Source organism: Pseudonaja textilis, chromosome 2 (genome assembly GCF_049901715.1).
Source record: "Pseudonaja textilis isolate UNSWEBS1 chromosome 2, rPseTex1.2, whole genome shotgun sequence".
In the NCBI taxonomy this organism is placed as follows: Eukaryota; Metazoa; Chordata; class Lepidosauria; order Squamata; family Elapidae; genus Pseudonaja; species Pseudonaja textilis.
Window position 1 is genome coordinate 143,673,405 of NC_141991.1, and position 20,439 is coordinate 143,693,843.

A 20,439-nucleotide genomic window follows, 5' to 3' on the forward strand; every position below is an offset into this window, starting at 1 on the left:
GGAGTCTGTATGACCGGGGACCAGTTACTTGTGTTATTTGCGCTGGTACCCAGAGTGGATCTCCCGTGAAGTTCTTTGCGTAGACCGTGTCCCCGATGTTGAATGCCTGGTGCCGGCTGGAGGAATCTGGGGGTTTCTCCGGGTTGTAGGTAGGGTGTAGCCAGTCCAGCGGGGACCTCAATTTCCTGCCCATCAGTAGTTCTACTGGGCTTTTGTTTGTGGTCATGTTGGGCGTAATATGCTGTATGAGTAGCATTCTGTTTATTTTTTTCTTGAATGTCGCCGCTTTCAATTTTCTGTATGGTTTTCTTCATGTACTGAACCATCCGTTCCGCCCGTCCATTCGCCGCCGGGTGAGCCATCGAGGTTAAGGCGTGTCTGATGCCCCATTCGGCCAGATATTTTTCAAATGCCAGTGCCGTGAACTGCGGGCCGTTGTCCGACACTAAGACTTCTGGCAACCCATGCGTCGCAAAGAGTCTCTTAAGTTTATCAATGACGGCTTCTGTTGTTGTTGTCCTCATAGTGCTTACCTCCAGCCAGTTGGAGTAGGTGTCCACGGTGATGAGGAATGTATGCCCCTTGGTCAGTCCGGTGAAGTCTATATGTATTCGCGACCATGGTCCCCTGGGGGTTTCCCATTCCAGGACTGGAGCGGCAGGGGGGGGTGGACCTCGTCTCTTGGCATCTGTTGCACCCGGCGACCCATGTCTCGATTTGCTTGTCAATCCCTGGCCACCAAGTGTAACTTCTGGCCAGGGCTTTCATCTTGACAATGCCCAGGTGCCCCTCGTGTAGCATAGTCAGTACTCTTCTCTGTAGTGTCTCTGGTATGACTACCCGATCTCCCCAAAGTATGCATCCTTTCTGTGTGAACAGCTCGGTTTGCCAGTTCCTGAAGGCTTTGAACTGTTCACTGCCATCATTTTCCGGCCACCCCCGCTCTACCCAGCTCAATACCCGCGCCAGCCACATGTCTTTTATTTGTTTCCCAGGCAATGTCTGGCGTGGTTAAGAGCAGGCTGGGTAAAGTCTCTATTTGCAGGGTTGCTGTTGTGGGCGCTGGGTCATCATCCAGGTCTGGTAGGGGTGATCGGCTTAGCGGGTCTGCGTGCGGGATATTCTTGCCGGGTCAGTGTGACAGTTTGTACGAGTAAGCGGCAAGGAACTCGGACCACCTCGTCATCCAGGGTGACAGGATGCTCGGGGTGGCCTTGTTCCCTGCCAGTATCCCAAGCAGGGGTTTGTGGTCTGTAATGATTGAAAAGGTCCTACCGTAAAGGTATTCGTGGAACCTTTTCACTCCGGAGATGATGGCGAGGGCTTCTTTGTCCAGCTGGCTGTAATTCCTCTCCGGTTTGGACAGCGTTCTTGAGAAGAAGGCGATGGGTGCTTCCTTCCCATCAGGTAGGGTGTGACTGAGGACTGCTCCGATGCCAAAGGGCGACGCGAGACCAATCAGAATGTGAGTTTACAAGAATGTTAATATAGAACAGAAGGTTTGTAGAGGGATACTTAAAAAATAACAGCTGCAGAAAGAGGAACTATGCAACATCATTCATATTCCATTTGTATGACAATATATACTGAGGGCATATGAGTAGAAGGAAGTCTGAAAGAGTTTGAAGTCCTGTGTGAATGATCATATTGAGTGCCTTCTACTGAAGGAAAGTATTCATCCATCTCACCTAGTCCTTAATACCCCAACTGGCCATGGAGTGGCTTCTTCTGACAAGCTCTTCTCCCAACTCTATTTGAAGATGGCCAAAGAGTTCCATTGTGATATTCCGTATCTACAGCCTCTTCTACCCAACTGAGAATCAACCCTTCTCATCTAAGGGCTCCTTCCCAGGAACTCCAAATGGAGGAACCTAACCCTTTTCGTAGCACTATCTTTTCACTGCTGAATCACCTTCCTTCTCCCATAACAAGCCTTTGTGGCTATCCTACTTTACACAAAGACAGTTTGAATGGGAGTAATTGGAGGGGGAAGGAAGGTTAAACAAGGAATTACATTTACCCTAAGTTTCACTCAAATACATCATGCAGAGGATGCTCTGGGGTATAAATTTTGTAGAAGAAAGAAGTTCCATGCCATTGTAGGTATAGAATAAAATGCTGAATATTGAATAAAATGTTCAGTGAGATCCTGCCTTCCATCCATAAAACAGAAAGCTATACTGCACCTCCGATGGATCCACTGAGAACCAACAGGGAACTTGATAGTATATTTCACAAACCCAAATGACATAAGATTGGAGGATTAATGCAAAGCATAGATCTTGAGACAAATAGTATTTAATTTCGCCCAAGGAATAACACAAACAATGTCTCCAGCAACTGGGGGGAACCTCCCTAAATTTTTTTCATTGTGACTTATGACACTAGTTATCACAGTAATTTCTTTCTACCTCTGTGAGATGGGAAACTAGTACTTGGACTGTTTGTGGTGCAAATTGTGGTGGAAATGGTTAATTAGCAAAAACACTTAGAATTATATACAGTACTGCTTCATAGTGTTTTATAGCCCTCTTTAAGCAGTGTACAGAGTCAGCATATTGCCCCCCAACAAACTGGGTCCTCGTTTTACCAACCTCGGAAGGATGGGAGGCTGAATCAACCTTGAGCCAGTCAGGATCAAACTCCTGGCAGTGGGCACAAGTATTCTGCAATACTTTTACATGCTTAGTCAACCCTTCCACTTTCCCTGCATACATCTGCCTCTCGCCAGCCAGCGCATTTCTATACGTTGGTGCAGCTGCAGCTTTCGAGAACTATACATTATATACAGATAAGAGAAGCCAAGTTCATGGGCAGATTGAATCAATTCTCATAAGCTGCTGTTAAATCGGGGTAGACACACATGATACAAATTGAGCTGGTTTGATGTAGTCTAACCACTGTACCACCTCAGCTCCTCATATCTAGAAAATTCTCTGTCTGTCACTTTAGAAATGTCTTGGGAGATAAAATTGTTCGTTGATATGACAAACATCTTTCTACCACTATTAAGCAGCTAATTACTCTTGACGTATCTACCTCAGCTAGGACTTTATAGTATAGCTGCAAAAGTGAGCAGATTAATGATACTCTATGAGGTAGGGGCATGGGATAGAACTCCAGCTCAAATGAAAGATACATAGAAAGCCACTCCAGAGCAGAGAGATTTCTTCTAATATAATAGTCTGAAATGTAATGTATTTGAATAAAATGATTATGACACTGGCTGCTAATAGATCTTTCTTGGAATATGCTGCAAAAATAATTATACAGAGATGGATGGATGGATGATGGATGATATAATATATACACAGAGAGAGAGATTTTTTAAGATAAAGGAGATAAAAGTTGTTGAATTATTTGAGAAACTAATTAAAAGCTTGGAATAACCTGGAATAACTAGACCTAACATGAAAAGAGTTGTTGGCTTAGCAAGAAAAGATGGATTAGATTCAAGGATAAAGCAAGCAGGTGTGGGGGTTGTGTGTTATGAATTTTCTATACCTGAAACATCAAAAATATTCTTAAGAGCTGATCCGATTAGACTATATTGTAATAATTTAAATAATACAGAAGGTTTGGCAACTTCCAAGTATAAATCTTTACAAAGTCTAAATCCTGTTGTTGTGATTTTACTTTTGCAAGTTCTGTATGCAGTAACAATTTGCAGCCTTCCAGGAAAGCAAATGTTTTGAAATAGGAAGGCAAAAATCCACAGTAATGTGATTTCCAGAGCTGCCTCTAAGAATGGTAAAGGGGCATTAAGAAGTTAACTTTAACAGGTATCTTGAACAGATGAAAAGATATAACATTTGTTGTTATTGTTACTGCTATGTCCTGTGATTTTAGGTCTAGCTGGATTGTGGTATGAGAAAATTCTGTAATCCAGAAATGGTTGGTCATTATTTCATCTAAAGGATTCATAGGTAGGAACACCACTACAGCCTACTGAGAAATTATTTGTTTGACTGGAAGCTTGATTCTTTAGCCATAAAGACTCTTTTTTAGTTAAACATGTAGTAAGAAGATTTCTCTATACTTATGATATGGTGCTTATCATGGAATTTCATTTTTTTCTATATTGCTATATGTTTTTATATCATATCTATTGACAGAGGTTCTTTAAAAAAACAATCAACATTAGGTTGATTTAGACAAAGTTTCATATCTTTTGAGCATCTGTAACCTTATTCCAGGACACAAGAGCAAGCCCGAGTTTCACTCTGAAAAATTACATATTAAAAAAAAAAAGACATCAACTTACATTGTATGGGATATTAAAAGCTACAAAGGCTTAAATAAGTGGAGACAGATTTTTGATAAATTGAAGCTCTTTATGCCTCAGTTTTATTTTACAAGAAACTCATATTCTCCCTGATGAAAAATATCCTTTAGCCTGCAGGATTTTAGCAGATTTACACAAAAAATGGAAATTTGAAAGCTGCCAGAGAGGTAGTGATTTTTATTTATTTTTTTAAACTTAAATTATCATAACTGAACTAGAAATTTTTGATACTGGTATACAGTATTACATAATTTTGATAGTTAATCATGGAAATGGCTGGAGTTAGAGATTAAAATGTTATATGTGCACATGTAAGAGCTCCCGAAAACTAGAATCTAATCTGAGCAATGATCAGTAAAGCAGGTTTTAGTATAGAAAGGACATTTACAAATGCCTATTGCTGTGATGGTGAACCTATGACATGCATGCCCCAGATGGCACGCAGAGCCCTCTCTGAGGGCACACAACCCATCGTCCGAGCTCAGCTCCACTACACATGCACGCACACCTCCCACCGTCCAGCTGGTCTTCAGGTCTCTGCCGTGCATGCATGGGGGGGCGGGGTGCATATGAGGGTGGGGCACATGCATAAGGGGTGGGGTGCATGTGCAGGGACAGCATGCATGCATAGGGGTGGGTTGCACAAGCATTGCATTTTGGTGGTGTGCACACACACACACACGTACTTTGGGCACTTGGTGCTGAAAAGGTTAGTAATCACTGGCCTATTGCATTTGATTGAAATGCTCTAAACAAGCAAAGTCGAAGAGCATAGACCCTGCTTGTTTATCTGAGGACAAAGGCAAAAGTAAGTGACCTCACATTAGGAACTCTTAGATAAAGAGAATGCAGAGTGACAGTAAAAACTAGCACTGAGTGAATCCTTAGGCACTGAGCTTTACTTCCTCCTTATGACAGTAGCCCAGAGCTGCTGAAGAAGCAGTGCCATTAGATATGGATCTTCAACAAAATTTAGATTTATGCAGAATGCCCTGCATAAATGATTATATTCCAATTTTAGATTTACCTGAAACTTTGCATAACAGTTTTACGATTCTCATTTCATTTATAAACAAATAACTGTAATTGAGGATTTTTACATGGATAAAATTTTTCGATCTAGCTATGGAAGCATTTACGAATTGAATGTAATGAAATGAAAACAATGAAGTCTAAATAAGCAAGAAAATATTTTTATTATCCCAACATGGCAGTATAAAATCAGACTATCCTTAATATCTTGATCAATAGTTAAATTAGCTGAGGAATGTTATACTTGCTAAATTGCAGTTTGTTGTTGGATATGGTCTGTCTGGAGAAAAGAAGGACTAGGGGTGACATGATAGCAGTATTCCAGTATTTGAGGGGCTGCCACAAAGAAGAGGGGAGGGTCAACTTATTTTCCAAAGCACCAGAAGGCAAGGAAAAAACAACAACAATGGATGAAAATTATTCAAGGAAAGAAGCAACCTGGAATTAAGGAGAAACTTCCTAACAGTGAGGACAATTAACCGATGGAAGAGTTTGCCTTCAGAAGTTGTAGGGGCTTCATCACTGGAGGTTTTTTAAAAAAGACTAGAGAGCCACCTATCTGAAATGGTATAGGATCTCCTATGGAGGTTGGGTTAGAAGACGTCCAAGGTCTCTTCCAGCTGTATTCTGATTGATTGATCAATCAATGATTGTAGTGTAATGCCATAGAAGTTAAGGGAAAAGAATCAGGCTGGAAGCTAATATTTGAACATGTTATTGGTTTGTCAATCACCAATAACAAACAGGTGACTGTCACTGACCATATGAGATCATTTTGGGATTCATTTAAAGCCTGTATACAGGCTAAGATGAAAATTCATCTTTTGCTTCTTGAAGCAAAAAAAAAAATGAGACTCATTTTGTAGAAAGTAAGAATAAGAAGTAAATGATGCTTTGAATGCATATGCTAGAAAACACAGTTTATTTTATGCTTTTATATAAAAGACAGATCAATTATATGTCTTGAATGCTAAATTGTATTTGGAAAAGGAGAAAAATCTTTTAAACTATCGACTTCTCATTTGAAGCAGTAGGACATGGACTTGAATTTGTTGAACTTGTTCCTTCATGGATGCCACTGTGTTGAAATAGTATAATAGTGGTATAATATTTACAAAAGATATGCTTTGGAGTATCTCATATTTAAATTACATGAAATTAATCCCCAATTTGCAGAATTTTACATATACCTATATTCTGCTAATGTATCCATTGAACAGATAATGCTTTCTAAAATGGAATAAATTTTCCAGAAATGTTGGATACTCATTTAAAAGTTTAGGCACACTTTAACTACTAGAATTTTTTTAAAAACACTAGTAAACCAATGAAATCTAGAAAAGCCTCTTGGCTGGATGAGATACTTACGAAGTGATATAAAAAGAAAAACTTGGCATTTAATTTATTTGAGATATTTTGTATCTCAACTGGGAAAGGACCTTATAATTCTGTAAGCTATCATTATTTTTGTTAAATCTTGATGCCAAGATTTCAAGAGCCATTTTATCACAAAGTTTACAGAAAGCCAGCTTCAAAAATTCATCCATCAAAGTCAGCTTTTATGAAAAGATGTCACGCTACCGATAATATTAGATTACTGGTAGGCATATTAGCATTGTAAACTAATAAAGATGAAATAGCTGTTCTGGCTTTATTAGATTCATAAAAAAAACCATTGATATGGTGCAAATAAAGTTTTTAGAATAAGTGATCACACACAAAAAATGAATTTCCTGCTGAATGCATATCTTGGATTACCATTTCTTCTTCTAGCCCTTCTGCTAAAGTAATCACTAATGGGATTATGCCATCAGCAATTAAAGTGAGAAGTGGAACGTGATGAGGATTCTCCATCTCCTTTAATGTTTAATTTAACTTTGGAAAAATTGATAAACTGTAATGGTCCTTTTTAGCCTCTGCCGCCGCCGCCTCCTCCTCCTCCTCCTCCTCCTCCTCCTCCTCCTCCTCCTCCTTTTTCTTTCCTTTTACATGCTGTCTAACTGAAGTTACTTATAGTATATTTTAAGAGGCTAAAAACCAGGGGACCATGGCTTCTAGTTCCGCATTAGGCACACAGCCATGTGGGTGATTTTTTTGGCTAGTTACTCTCTCTCTGATCTCAGAAGATGGTAATAGCAAGCCAATTGCTGTTTAAAAAAGATGTTTCAAAGAAAATGCACCAACTTGTCCCGGCCATTTCCAGGAGTTAAATTGACAATGGCAGAAAGAAAGAGAGAAAAAAAACTATATTAAGAATGGGTATGGTGACTACTTTCTCATATCTGTTATTAATATTAATTATTTTAATTGCAGTTTACTTTGTATCATATCTTGTGAAGCATTTAACTCTTCTAAGCACAGGGAGGTATTATTTCAAAGGAAGCTGAAATTGATTTCTTCCGGGAACCTCTGGCTTTCAACAGAAAAACAAATATTGTTTAAGCTATGGGTATGTGTCCCCATTTGCGGGGAGTGGGGGGCACAATTTTATTTTTAAGCTGATCGACCTTGCATGGGCGAAGTAGCTGTGTAGTCAAACCACCTCCAGGCTTTGATCCCTACTTTTCTTGCACAGAGAATCCCAAAGAAATCAACAATTTTATTCATGTGAAATTCCTTAATCCTTGTAGGGAGTTATAAGAGTTGTAAGTCTGAAAAGCTTTGAATTAGGTGGCAGAGATGTATGTAAGTGGTAATACCAAATATATAAGAAGCATTGCTATTTTTATCAGTTGATTTTCCAACCTGATGGTTGAAGAAGACTGTCAGATGGTCATTTACAGGATGGTCTTCTGTGCAATATTTTTTTTTAATTATAACGTCTTCCTTGGACTAGAATATTTAAGGCCCTGATAACTATCCATTGAGAAACAAAACAGATCAATCAAACTTCAAGTCCGTAATGAGGTGCATATACAATCTCACATGAGTTGTGGTAGGTTAATACCCACTGGCTCCCACAACTGAGAACTCACTACCCACAACACCAATATCCACAATTCTGGGGAAAAATGAACTTGGTAATGCTGCCAATCAGCTATTCCAAAAATCTCCCTCTGCCCTGGTTTGCTTTAGAAGAGACAAATGGGCATCTTTTTTCTGTCTTTAAATTCACCAGAAGGAAAATGTACTAAAGGCTAATTCCTTTTCATCAAGCCCTTATTATAGGCATCAGGAATTTGAAGGAAGCCAACAAACACAAAAGAAGAAATAGGACAAAAATATTTATTTCTGAAAAGATTGATACATACATCATACATACACACACACACACACACACACACATACACACACACAAAAACAGAATGTTCCACAGCTGTGATCACTAGCTGAAATAAGTAGTAGACATATCATCACTTTCAACAAAATGCCTTCAACACTTTAACATGTACTACAGAGTGAAAAGTTTAACTGTTATTCCATGCTGATTTTGACACATTTCAACAATGATTACGGATTAAGTATTCTTTCTCTCTCCCTCCCGTGTTTGGAATACCTGTACTGATACGTGGCAAGGAGAAGAAATAACAGTAGCAAAAAATAAAGCAAAAAATAGCAAAAAATAAATAGATCCAACACCAGACATATCATTTGAAAATGCATTAATCTGGAATGATACTGGGAGGTAGATCTGAAAGCCTGCATGGAAGTTTGATTGAGGAAGAGAAAAACCACTGGAATCTGGAACTCATTCTATGTGGGACTGGCACCATTTCACTAGAAACTAGATGCCTACTTAATATTTCATATGTTTACATAATAGAAAACTCGCCAAAAAAAGTCTAGTTTTTTTTTCCTACAATGATCCTCACTGATTCATCAAGTCCTTATTAGGCATATTGAAATCCAAAAATGACAGGTAGAAAAATAAGGTGGAGCGGTAAAATCCAGAAGTGATGGATTTCGGGCAGTTGTCCCCTTGGCCAACCATCACCATTTGATGAGAATTTCTCACCAGCAGAAAGATCGGGAAGACTGCAAAGGAGTTTAAAAAGTTTTAAAGAGAGGCAAGAGATCTGGAGGAAAGTATTTCCAGAACTTGGTGGAAATCTGTCTTCCTAGAACCCATATCTTCATGATATGAAGATTCATTTTTCATAAGCATCTGAGACAAAATTGGCTTCATAACATACAAATCGATAAAATAAATTCATATTGGCCGGGGTGTAATCCCATGCTATTAAGTAATTCAGGCTTATTTTTTTCATTCAGATATGAACATTGAAAGTCAAAATGTAAAATGAACATTCTGGAAATTCAGGCAATTTAGAGATTATACAGGATATACTGAAATTACAGGTAGTCCTCGGTTTATCACCACAATGGAACCCAAATTTTTGTTGCTAAGTGAGTGTAATAGTATCCCTCACAGGAACAATATACAGTAGTATTGAAATGTCATCTTTCAGAATCACAGTAAGAATTCACTTTGCATTTCAGAATGGAAGACATAATATATGGAGTTTATAACAGTTGGCTTTCTTAGAGAATCTTTGAAGAAATAGTTGAAGGAAAAAAAAAAGATAGGGCTTCTATTTTCAATCTGGAACAACAAAAGCTATGTAAAATATCTCATCTTTTTATCTGAGTGCCTTGTTTACTGGTTTCACAGTTGACCTGCAGCTTCTTCTGGGGTAGCCTCAGTTTTATCACAGTTCATCTCTTCTGAAACCAGCCTCTTAATATTCTTTTCATTGCCTCATGCATTGTACTGTTCCTCAGGGTGTATATGAAAGGGTTGAGCATGGGAGTCACCACCGTGTACAATATTGATGCAATTTTAAATTTTGACCCAGCGTAAGTGGAGGATGGGCGGATATAGATGCCTAACAGAGTCCCATAAAACAAAGCAACAGTAGTGAGATGGGAAATGCAGGTGGAGAAGGCCTTGTATTTGCTGAGGCCTGATGGTATTTTCAAAACTTTGAATACAATGAAAAGGTAGGACAAAATGATCAGCAAGAGGGGTCCAAGGAGAATGGCAGTGCCTTCACTGACAAGCAGCATTTCAACCAATGAGGTGTCAGAGCAGGAGAGCTTCAGTAAAGGATGGAGGTCGCAGAAGAAATGGGGAATCTCTCGGGAAGCACAAAACTTAAAGTTGCACATTGAAAGAACATACAGTAGGGAGTGGGCACAAGCCAGGAGCCAAGATGCAGCAGCCAGTTGTATGCAGAATCTGTAGCTCATGGTTGTTGCATAATGCAATGGACGGCAAATGGCCACATAGCGGTCGTATGCCATAGAGGCCAGGAGAAAGTTATCTGCTGCGCAGAAGCTCACAAAGAAATACACCTGTGTCAGACAACCACTAAAGGATATGGAGTTTGTGCAGGACAGCAGGTTCTGCAGCATTTGGGGTACAATGGTGGAGCTCAATCCAAGATCAGCCAATGACAAGTGACAGAGGAAGAAATACATGGGAGCATGGAGGAGGCTGGCCCTGGAGAAGATCAGCAAGATTATCATGAGGTTTCCTAGCAGACAAAGCAGGTACATACAAAGGAAAACAGGAAAAAGGAGTCCTTGAAACTCTGGAGAGGAAGAAAAACCCAGGAGGATGAATCCAATAAAGTTGGTTTGGTTCTCCAGATTCTTTTCCATAAGTCAGCTGAAAATATGGATTTTTTCATCGTTTTATTTATATATCTGCTTTGTACAGTATTTCACCTAGACATGAAGGAAAAGAAGTACAGCACTTGAGGACATGGGGAAAATGACTAGTCTTTAAGCCAACTGAATTATTGTGATTTGTATTCCAAAAATGGGGCATGGGAGGCACATTTATTTCTGTATATGTCTGAAAATGGTAAAGGCATACATAAATTTCTTTGAATTCACTTTACAGACCACAAGCTTGTAATAAAGAAGATTGATATTGGACATTTAGTATTCTATTGTGATTGCTCTTAGACTCACTGAATATAAGTTGGTGTTATGATACTTTATTTATGGCTTAGGCATGTGTTGTGGTGAGTCAGGTGTCTAAATGACAGATGTTGCTTAATTATTTCGGACAGTTAAAACAAAAGAGTTTTGTGTGGCTTTTCCAGTTTGGAGGAATGACATTTCAAATTGGGGATGGTATTTTAAGGTTCTATTCTAAAGTGATGTATATTCACTTTAGAAAGAAAAAACCTACTTTCTTTATTCAACTCCTGAGGTCTGATTTAGAGATAGTTGAAATGAATGATAAATGGCTTTTCTGAATCAGGATGTGCCTGACTAAAGAAGCTGAAACTTAGAATGTACTTTTATAAATTCCTATTCAAAAATCTAATTGTGATGACGTTGGGTATTACAAATGAAATTCTTTCATTGTTCCTTGCATATAAGATAGCCCCTTCTTCCTCTGAAGTGGACTCAGACTGAAATGGCCCATTTAATAGCATTGAGGCTATAGTAAGCTGTCTTCTACTGCCCTGGATCATTCATCTATTTCATCTGTCCTTGTGTATCGTAACCGGCAATAGCATTGTGGCTCTTTGTTGATGACCAAGAATTGTCTTTGGGAAATTCTGTATGCAAAGCAGTGACACAACAGCCTTTCTCCAGATTCTCTGATTGTTTCCTGTGCTATTTAACTACTGTAGGACAAACCAAATTCTAACCCTAATAGTCCTTTTCAACTTCCTTTTCTGGACTGCTTTCTCATCAACACTTTTGTATAGCATTCCTATCTCTATCTTCCAGTTTGCAAAAAAAAAAAAGGCCATTTGATGAGGATAATTTGAGCAATAATGGCAGATAGAGGAGCCACACAACAAACTGTCCTTTTTCCATTTTCACAATACGATATATTGAGAATCCTTTGTATATGGTCCCTAAGTTCTTTGTAAATGATCATATGAAAGTCTCCTGCTGAGGCAGAACTTTCATCCATTGCCCCCAATCCTTAATGTCATGGATGGACTCCTTCTGACAACACTTTTCCCAGCCCAAATCTGAAGAGGGAGGAGGAATTCTCATGTGACATACAGCCTCTTTTCCCTGGCTGAGGCTCAGCCTTTGCCTCCTATGCTATTTAGCTGAGGAATCTAAATGAAAGAACTTAACCCTTCCATTACAATTGTCTTCTCATTGCAGCATCACCTTATTATGTCATGACCTCTATATGTACTACAACTTTGCAAAAGTGCAGTGTCTATGAAGATGACTTCATATGTCTATGAAGGAAGGGGAGGAGAGAAAAGCTGAACAAGGAATTATCTTTCTTCTTCGTTTCATCCAACTACAGTATGCTGGGTAGCAATAGGGTGGAAGGATGAAGTGCAATTCTATACAATTTTGATGTAGAGGGAGAAAGAGAAAACTCTTAAATAAAAAGCTTACTGGTTTGTGTCCATTAACAAAAAAAATCACTAAATATTATACTGTACCTCTGGCAAAAAGCTTTGATGTCTCCACTGAGGTCCAGTTTCTTTTTCTTTTTTTTTGTGAAGAGATTTTTATAACTTTTTCAATTCTGAACAAGGACTCAAGCTTCATGGGGGAGCATTTTCTTTCTCAAAATGATGAGCGCATACAATGGTGGGAACAAGCACACCTGTGGGAAGGAGGCAGGGATAATTTCTAGTTTGTGGCACCCCAAGGAAGAAACATTAACGCAAAAACAAGGCTCTTTGGGGAATTTGTTAACCACGGCTAGAACATTCAACAACAATAACAAGTGATGTAAGATTGGGTTGAAAAGTTGATGTCAAGCACAGATTTCTGAAGGGAAAAATGTCGTCAATCTGGTCAAAAAAGAAACATAAAACTGTATCTGTATTGGTCAGACCTCCAAAAATCTACTTCATGGAGGCATCTGAGACTGATTCTGTGATGACCCAGGGTGGGTTACAAAACAAACACAGTCACAGAAAACAGGTGAAGCCCCTTCTATTCCTTCACTTTGCTTCCAAGCTCTGAATATTCTTGACAGAAACCAAAAAACTCCCACACAAACAGTTACAAGAAGAAAGGAAAAAGCAACACAAACCAGGCAAGATAAGGGCTGGTGGGTGTCCACAGACAACACACACTGGGAAGGATACCAAACTCAGAGAAGAATCATAAACTAGAGATATTTCCACACTTTGTTTCCAGCATTTGCCCATACGCAGGTCCAAACTCTTATTCAGTTGTCACAGCTGCAGCCCATGAAGAGGATCAAGGCCCTCTCCTCCCAAGTAGACCACATCTCTCCCTTAACCTCTCCTCCCTGCATGCCCAAGGATGGAGAGGGGATGGGCCTGGGACCTCCTCTGACTGCTCAGCCGGCCTCTGCCCTTCCCCACCCTCCTCCGCAACCTCCAGAGCCACACTTCCACTCCCTGTCGGCTGTTCTTCCTCTCCCTCAGAGTCAGTCTCCATCAGGGGCATGACAGGTTCAAGTGCATTATATTAACATCTGTTTACCACTCCTGTATTGAAGATATGTCAGGATTAGGATTCATTTCCCCCACCCTGATGGTCCTCATGAACATCTTGTCACGTGTAAGCTTTTTAGAGCTCAGTTTTCCATATATTAATTGGGCAAATGCAATCACATACAACCCTGTGGCTTCAGTGCATTTTTTTTCCTGGTCATTGCTATGCCATTGTTATGCCTCCCAAGAAAAAAGCCAATGTTTTATTGCATTAAGTCTATTAAACAGATTTCATCATTGCTTACCATTTAATCCTAGCTTCTTCTGATTTGCTATTGCTTTTATGTTGCTTAGAATCATGACTGTACGTTCTTGGTTGCAGAGGAAAGAAGGCAAGGCAAAGGAAAGGAAAGGGAAGGAAAGGAAAGGGAAAAAATTAGTTCATGAAGGGCCAAACTAGTTGCTTTATGTTTAAGCAAAAATGCCCCATAGCAATTGCATTACTGGCAAACAAGCAGTCTTTTTTCCTGATCTTTTTTATTCAGGCACTTAAAGCATATAGATTGAAGGTGATTCAAGGCAGGTTCAGCCCATGAGTTGCTTTTCCAGGTATACCTGTTTTTGTGATTGATCAATTTTCTACTATGAACATTAGGCCATGTAGACAGAGGCTAATTGAATAAATTAATATGGAAAAACAATTCTAAAGCTCATTCCTCTCCCTTTGTTTTGCTGTTTTCAGGCTAAATCAGGAGGATCTAGTTCCAGTAAGTGGAATTCAACTTCCATGGAGTTTTCTTTAGCAAGATTTATTGAGTTGAATGGGATAGAGTTACAAGAATTCTAGCAACTGAAAAGTTTCCAGTTTGTAATCAATATATCATCATATATATTTTTAGGATAGAGACTTTCTGATTTTCTCTCTAATAACTTCTCTATAATTCAGCATGTTTCTCCATTGATAACAGGCAACATAAGAATCATCTGAACTTTCATCAGGCTAAGAGCCAGTTCTTACAAACCGCTGAGGCCCTACGATTGGAAACCCAATCAAATCCTTTCAGCATACTCACCTCCGGAGTAATGTTTTAAGTAAGAAGTAATTGGTCAAGATAAGCGTAATGTTTTGGTAATGCCATTGTTAGAAAATAAATGACACAGCACACAATCAATTTTAATAAAAAGGTAACGGAAAATGTTGCCAATTAGAAAGAATGCCAGGCAAAAATTGTTATAGAAATGAAGATTAATCTAATGTGAAGTTTAGAAGCAGCTATAAAAGGAAGTCAGAGGCTGCCTCATAGTCATCAATTTCAAAGAATGACTGCAGGAAAGTAAAATTATAACTTAGGGGAGATTATATCTCTCTCCTGGGGAATATTGATCTTGCAGCTCTGCTAAGTAGGAATTTAACAAAGTATACTCCATCAAATTTGTATTACATTGTACCGTACTATGGGAAAATTGGAGTATGTAAAAAATACTGAAGAGAAAAGTTACCTGCTCTAACATATGTCAGTGAAACATGGACACTAACTTCATAATCGATACAAAAGCTATATTTGGCTCAAAGAGCCATGAAAAGATACATGCTGGGCATTACAAGACAAGTTAGAAAGACCTGCACAGGGATTAGAGAACAAATGAAAGTATAGATATCATCAAGAGAGTAGAAGAATTGAAATGGAAATGGGCTGATCACATAGCCAGAAGAATTGATGGCAGGTGGACCAAGGCAGTCATAGAATGGATCCCACTTGATAAAAACCATCCACAAAAGAGACCTAAAACAGGATGGATCAATGACATCAGCAAGTATTGTGGGCACAATTGGCAAAAGAAAGCTCAGGACCATGTTGCTTGGAAACATGCAACCTGCAGTGGATAGACAATGGCTAAAATGATGAAAGAATACTGGATATATAAAGAAATTAAGCAATGTGTTACTGTCTCTTCTACTCACGATAAGCATGGAAAAAGATATATTCATTCTAAAACAAACAGTCCAGTTACTTTATTTTAAAGGCAATTTGTTTCATTTTAATATGTTATCAGGAACATAACAGATACCTTTGTGGTCTCAATTAAAATTGGGTCTAAATATGGAACTATCCAAGGTCCTGAAAACCTGACCTATTAGACATCCCTCTGCCTTCCATAACTCCTTTCAGGTGCTTGCTTATGATCACCTCAGGAGGGTAAGATCTATCATTCACAGAACATCTAGAAATATTTAGCTTGTAAAATGGAAGAAAATGAGAACTGCCCTTAAAAATCAGTGGAAACATTTGAGTGGGTTTATTACTCCAACATTTTGAAAAAAGCCCAATGAAAACTATGCTCAGTGAAATAAATGCTGATTAAATTTTCAGGAATAAAAACTTGAAAGACCCGAAGAGAGGACAGAACCGACGAATGAAATTCAGAGTTGAAGTGTTTAGTGTAACATTTTCTTGTAATGTAATTATTTTCCATCTAGTGGAAACTATCAGTCTGAGAGCCAAATAAGATATTCAAAACTAGCAACATTTCTGTATATCTGAAAGATTTCCCAAATCTGCTAAATTATTATAATCTTGTTTGGAGGAGAGATGTGAAGGACACCGTTTTTCTTGACTTCACAGAAACATGCCGTAAAATCCATTTGAAGCATGCAAGTGATGAATTTAAGCCAATCTTTATGCCGGCTGATGATAATAGAATTTGAAATATTAGATCTACAGGAAACCATCTGATGTTTTAATAATTAAAAGAGACATATAGACAAATAACGAGGAGAATGGTTTGGATAATTTTCCAATATTAGATTTACAAAAGAGACTTTTTGACTTTTTGCAAGACTTGGTAAGAAAAGACAAGGGAAAAAAAGAAAAGAAATTGAAAACTTTTAGGACATTATTTGAAGGGATTGAACAATGAGGTTTTAAGGATTTGTCTATAGATAGGACATAGAGGGAAGAGATTGTTGTATTTTAAGTGAAAATAATTTGTTAATATTGTTTACACTTGTTGAGACAAGGGAGAAGTTACTTTATATTTGTTTTTTCTTTATATTATTTTTTCTTTCACATTTTCTTCTTTTTTCTTCTTTATATTTTTTCCTCTTTATCTTTTATAACTACATATCCCTACAACTGTAATATTCAATAAAATTATTGGGAAAAAGAGGACACAATGTTGGGAAAAGCTGCAATAAGTAATCCCTGTCAACTATAAAGGATGCTTGTCAGGGAATGACTGGCAGTAACAATTAATCCTTGAGCTTCTATCCAGCAGTCTACTTAGCATGGGATATAATTGGGCCAAAACACTCATTAAACAGCATATGGCAAACATAACAGCACCAACTGGATCTAGCCAGGACACAGTCTTTGATGCCAGTGAATCCCAACAGGTACTCTGCCTTCTTTATCTCACTAATCTCAAAATACCTAACACCAAAGGGCCTTTACTATGACACAATGCCATGCCCCTCAATAGTGGGTTCCTATCTTGGTCGCTACTGGTTCGGCGGGTGATTGCATGTGCGCTCCTAACATGTGTGTGTGCACGCCCCTAACTCACCAATCACCTGAGAGGATGAAGAAACAAAAAGCTAGGAGTGAGCCTCCCACCCACCCATGCACTTGTCACTTCTTTTATCCTCTCAGCTGATCATCAGAGTGGGTTTTTTTACTACCAGTTCAGCCAAACCAGGCCAAACCAGTAGCATACTACCACTGATGTCCCATCCCTCCCCTCAACTTCCCTTGAAAGCTAATGCAGGAAAATTCCCTAGGGGGAGGTCAATGGTCCTGTGACTCTGGACACACAGAAACAAAAAACTGTGCTTCTCCAGTGCCGGTATTAGAGGGACATTCATACTAGCCTGATAGGTGTATTAATACCCAGGATAAACAGCCCAATTTTACCCCTCCTGCTGCTTTAAGATACTAATTCTGCTACAACACATAATGTAGAGGTGGTATTCAGCTGGTTCTGACCAGTTCTGGAGAACCAGTACTGGAAATTTTGAGTAGTAGCCACATCCACCAAGCCACTCCCACAGAACCGGTAGTAAAAAAATTTGAATCCCACCACTGATATAATGTCATCATGTTCTGCACAACAGAGCATAAAATTTATCAGACGATGACTTGTCCCATAAATTATTCTTAATTAAGATAGATAGATAGATAACCTTTATAATAATTTTTTTACTGTGGGCACACTGGCTGACATGAAAAATGAAATTCTATTGTCTGCTCTCAAAAGTACATCTATCTATCTATCTATCTATCTAGATATCTATCTAGATATAGATATATATCATGGTCAATCTTGAATACATGGCGGAGTTATGAGTTCTCAAGGTTGATACTGTGTGGAACAAAACTGTGAATCTAGATGTTCTGCTTCTGATACCACAAACCCTCCTCCCAGAAGGTAACAAGGAAAACAGATCATGAAGAGGATATGTAATGTCCCAGACAATACTGCAGACCTTGGTCAATCATCGCTTATATACTATGTCCTAGATAGGAAGGAAGTGAACGGCCAGTCACCTTCTCTCCCATCCTCACCACTCTCTGCACTACCTTCCTGTCTGAAGCAGTAATGCTTCCAAACCAGTCAGTGATGCCATATGCTCTAGATCGTCCTTCTATACAAAGTGTTAAGGACAGAGGAAGGAAGGTGTACTTTTTTTGTGTGACACAGAAAATGCAGGCACTGCTCTGCCCACTTCACCAGTGTCTCAATGTTAAATGACCAAGCCAGCCTATTCATTAGCTGCACACCCAGAAACTTGAATGAACATCTAGTTTGGAAATTCAAGAGGACTCTGCACTGGAATAGATTTAATGTGTCACATACTAAACTTCATGCTCCCTTATACCCATTCAATGCTCCTCTTTTTAGATACATTTTGGACTTTTGTTTTTATGCTTGTTTTATATTTTTAACTTTTTTATAATTATTCTGATGTATTTTCTATACTTTTTAGTTAGCTGTATCCCATCCTTCTTGTACTGGTCTCTGATCATAGTAAATATTTGATTTGCAATAAGCAATAATCAACTGCTTTTATGGGTACCTTCATCCCATCTGTAGAACTGCTGATTCAGTTCTACATAAGAATTATTGAGTCTGTCATCTGCACCTCTATAATGGTCTGGTTTGGCTCTGCAACCCAACAAGGCAGATGCAGACTTCAACAGGCAATTAGGACTGCAGAAAAAAATGATTGCTACCAACCTGCCTTCCATTGAGGACCTATATCCTGCCTGAGTCAAAAAGAGGGCTTGAAAATATCTACAGACCCCTCACATCCTGGACATAAATTGTTTCAACTTCTACCCTCAAAATGACGCTATAGGGCACTGCACACCAGAACAACTAGACACAAGGACAGTTTTTTTCCCAAATGCAATCGCTCTGCTAAACAACTAATTTCCATAAAACTGTCAAACTATTTAGTAAGACTGTAATTTCTATTATTCTTCTCATCCTTCCTATTACCTATCTCTTCCCACTTATGATTATAACCATGTTGCTTGTATCTTTACAATTTATATTGTTTTATTTGTTTCCTAGTATGACTTGATTGCTTATTAGTAACCTATGACTGTCACTAAGTGTTGTATCTTATGATTCTTGATGAATGTATTTTATTTTTTATTTTTATGTACACTGAGAGCTTATGCACTAAAGACAGATTCCTTCTGTGTCCAATCACACTTGGTCAATAAAGAATTCTATTCTATTCTATTCTATTCTATTCTATTCTATTCTATTCTATTCTATTCTATTCTATTCTTAATTATGACAGATGCAATAAGGCCAAATGATGGTACAGTTACTGATTTGTATTATATTTTATTTGTATTTATATTGAAAAAATTGTTTTCAACCATAGGCTTTAACAAAATAGGAATAATATGATTTACTGCTTCTGCTGTTTTTGGAATAACCATACTGATATAAGATAGGGATAGAGAAAGATAATAATTTGTTTCCTTGACTTATATCATTTGTTTCATACAAGAACTCAAGGCAACATAAATAATGCTCCACCCTCCCATTTTTCCCCACAACATCCCTGTGAGGTAGGTTAGATGAAGAGAGAACTTCTGGCCCCAAAAATACGAGTTAGCAAATGACAGTTTTAAATTCTGAGATTTAATTCCCACTATATGGCAAGCAAATCAAAGATAGCCTTTAAAAATTCCTGATTTCACCAGCAAATATTTGACACTGGGAGATGGATCTGATTGACAGCAAGAAAAGCAAGTGCTGTGATTCAGGAAGACAGACATCTGGCAGAAGAGAAGTTGACGATTCATTGTAGTTTATTTCAGACTCTTGTAACCTAGAATTGAAGCTGCCAATCGAGTATTTCACACCTATGCATAACTGCCATGGTGTGTTTTTTTTAAAGAGACTTATTTAAGGGCAGGATAAAATCAAACAAAATTAATCAGCAAAATTGAGCCAACTTGGTAAACTTGTAGAAATATCAACTGAAGATGCATACTCTCTAATTTCCCCTGTAATAAGAATAGACATTTCCTGCTAATTTTTGTAAGGAGAAAATAATGGAAATTTAGGGATTTAGTGTAGTGGTTGAAGGCACTAGACTGGAAGCCAGGAGTCAATGAGCTCTAATCCTGCCTTAGGCCCAAAGGTAGCAGGGTGACACTGAACTGGTCACTCTCTGTAGGAGAAAGGCAAAAAATATATAGCCAAGAAATCTATGGTAGCCAATAATCAATTGAACACCCAAAGAGACAC

At 38.4% G+C, this 20,439-nt stretch overlaps 1 protein-coding gene across 1 annotated transcript; it reads right to left on the bottom strand.

Moving 5' to 3' along the window:
• Positions 1 to 9,973: 9,973 nt before the first annotated feature.
• LOC113443265 (olfactory receptor 1f45-like) lies at positions 9,974 to 10,921 on the bottom strand. The gene has a single exon (XM_026711352.1). The coding sequence runs from the start codon at positions 10,919 to 10,921 to the stop codon at positions 9,974 to 9,976; it is 948 nt and encodes a 315-aa protein (XP_026567137.1).
• Between the last annotated feature and the right edge of the window lie 9,518 nt (positions 10,922 to 20,439).

Coding starts and splice junctions, on each gene's coding strand:
- LOC113443265 (XM_026711352.1), bottom strand. CDS start 10,921: ATGGAAAAGAATCTGGAGAACCAAACCAACTTTATTGGATTCATCCTC.